This window comes from Antrostomus carolinensis, unplaced genomic scaffold, assembly GCF_000700745.2.
Source record: "Antrostomus carolinensis isolate BGI_N321 unplaced genomic scaffold, ASM70074v2 scaffold31020, whole genome shotgun sequence".
In the NCBI taxonomy this organism is placed as follows: Eukaryota; Metazoa; Chordata; class Aves; order Caprimulgiformes; family Caprimulgidae; genus Antrostomus; species Antrostomus carolinensis.
Genome location: NW_010291269.1, coordinates 2,198 through 4,732, shown reverse-complemented (window position 1 = coordinate 4,732; position 2,535 = coordinate 2,198). Strand labels below are relative to the sequence as shown.

At 57.4% G+C, this 2,535-nt stretch overlaps 1 protein-coding gene across 1 annotated transcript in view; it reads right to left on the bottom strand.

Annotated features, from left to right (window-relative positions):
• Positions 1-970: 970 nt before the first annotated feature.
• The window catches only part of PAFAH2 (platelet activating factor acetylhydrolase 2), a gene marked incomplete at its 5' end in the record, with an annotated part of 3,655 nt that continues 2,090 nt past the window's right edge, over positions 971-2,535 (bottom strand). Inside the window, 5 exons of the mRNA XM_010175863.2 lie at positions 971-1,065; positions 1,258-1,406; positions 1,527-1,697; positions 1,812-1,903; positions 2,440-2,535. The exon at positions 2,440-2,535 is cut by the window's right edge and continues 30 nt beyond it. Of these exons, the coding sequence (XP_010174165.2) occupies positions 971-1,065; positions 1,258-1,406; positions 1,527-1,697; positions 1,812-1,903; positions 2,440-2,535 (603 nt within the window). The remainder of the gene's footprint in view (positions 1,066-1,257; positions 1,407-1,526; positions 1,698-1,811; positions 1,904-2,439) is intronic.

The following is a 2,535-nucleotide window of genomic DNA, read 5'->3' as shown; positions in this document are numbered from 1 at the left end:
CGGCGATGACGGGGACAATGCAAAAGCAGATGGTGTGCCACAAGCCTGGATGGTCCCAGCAGCTGCCGAGGCGGCGTGTCCAGGATTGCCTGCAGCCTCTCCTGCCGCAGTGCCAGCGAGGACCCCGGGGAGGGTCTCCCGTGGGGTAAATCCATGTGGATCCACCAGCTTCAGCCTGTCCTCAGGATGGCTGAGGATCAGACCCCCCCTTAAAAACCACCCCTTGCTCTAACGTCGCTGGTGTTACTCAGGAACGTGCTGTAGGTGCTTCCAAAGTGCCTTATTCCCCGCAGTCTGTTTGCAGCAGCTGCTCTTCGTGCTGCAGAACCAGGCTGGGCTGTTCTCCTTCCATCCCCGCGACTGATCTCAGTCCCCATCTCACATCCCTGCGCTGCAGGAGTGTGCAGAGGTACTTCCAGACAGCTTCTTCTTTAAAACCATCCTTTTTCTGCTTTCCTCCAGTTTTCAGGTGTGGAGGCAGCACTCCGACCAGCTTTCCAGGATGATGATAAGAATTCCATGATCTTTCTTCTTGGAGCCCTGATGCTGCATCTCTTTGTGTTGGTTCTTTTGGACAGGATTGAACAAACCCCAACCCCGAGTGAACAACCCCCCTGCCTGCTCCTGCCAGATGTGCCACAGCTGCAGCAGATCCAGCCAGGCCCAGCCAGGAATCGATGCCCACCTACCCCCTATGTGCAAGACGGATGTCACCTCGAGCCCAAGTGACAGCCAACTCAGTCTTTATCCCTGGGGATTTTATTCCCTTAGCCCCACAGCCCACACTGCAGGCAGAGCTTGAGCAGGGAGGGCTCTCCTGGCACGCTCACTGGCCATCAGACATCCCAAGAGCATGGTCCTGCTCTCCCCATGGGTTCTCCTGCCTTTGTTGTCTCCTACATGGCTCATTTTGGACAAGAAGGAGCTGCAATTCCCAGTATCCGTCTCCCACCAGCGACCTTGGAACAGGCTACAGGTTGGAGCGGCAGAACGGTGCTTCTGGAACAACCGAGTCTCCGACACCTTCCAGGAGGTTGTCCCATCGATCGAACTCCTCTGCCAGGTCTGCACGGAGCAGAGATGGTGACGGGGTTACTACAACCAACCATCATCAGCCCAGCTCCAGGTGGAAAGGAGGAGCCCTTTGCTTTGTGCAATGGGATGGGAAACACCAAACCCAAGCAGCCCCCTGCAAGCTGGGGAGCTCTCGTGCCCACCCGAGCCCCCGGCCAACGTGCCCCCCACCCCACACCGTACTGAGATGCCTTTGCAGGAAAGCCAGAGCCGCCTGGCTGGTGATGTCCAGACCCTTGTAGGGGTCAAGGGTGCCCCTCGCATCGAAGATGCGGCTGATGAGCTTCCCAGTGAGGAAGGTGAAGTCGGTCTGGCTCTGGTGCACGGATCCCCTGGGACAGGGAAGGGATTTGCTTCAGTGGGAGCTGGGGAGGGGTCCTCCTGCTGGGACCCAGCTCATAGGTGCTCCCAGGAGGGTACCAGTGGGTGGGTGTCCCCAGCCCCTGACTCACAGGATGGTTATAATCTTCGTCTGGCTGTTTTTGGAGCTCAGCCTCTTCATTTTGGCAACGCTTTCTGGTGTCTGGAACTTCTCAGTGTTGATGAAGAGCACAGGCTTGGGCACCTCTGGGTACAGCGCGTTCTCCAGGGGGAACATCCAGGCATCGAGAGCCACCACGCACCTGCAGCAGGATGGATGCCCAGCACTGCCACCCACGCCACGGCTTCCCTTCCCACCGGGATCACCTACATGTCCCTGGAGCTTCCCGTGGCTCCTCGTCCCTGCTGCAGCTCACCTGAAGGCAGGCTCTTTCACCACGGCCAGCACTGCTGTCACCCCACCAAAGGAATGGCCCATGACGGCGACTTTGGTCAGATCAATGCTGTCCTGCAAGAAGGAGAAGGCTGAGAAGCCTGTGCCCAAACGTCCTAATTAGGGAAGAAAAAGCCAAGGGAAGAAGATGAGCAAAGCCCCACTGCTCTGCCCTCTGCAAGGGACTCTGTGTCTCATTTTCACTGCTGGTGCAATGGGACCCGGCTTCCCCCGTGTGCATGGAGGAGAAAAAGGAGAAGAGAGGCACCAAGATGCCTAGACAGAATCATAGAATCATAGAATGGTTTGGGTTGGAAGGGACCTTAAAGCTCATCCAGTCCCAACCCCCCTGCCATCAGCAGGGACACCTTCCACTAGACCAGGTTGCTCAAAGCCTCATCCAGCCTGGCTGCAAACACTTCCAGGGAGGGGGCATCTACAACTTCCTTGAGCAAGATGTGGAAGGCTGTGGCTCTGCACAGACCCTGCTTGTCCCAGGAGGAGAAGTTTCACACAACAAGGACTGATCCTGCCAGCAAAGGGCACCCAGACCCCTTCCATCACCCAAACAATCCCCTGGCTGGTCCTTCAGCACAGACAGACCCCGATACCTTCAGCACGGAGAGATCGAAGTCCTGGTGAAGGATGTTCAGGACAGATTTACCGCTGCTGATGTCCTCGAAGAGCCGGAGAGCTCGCACGCATTC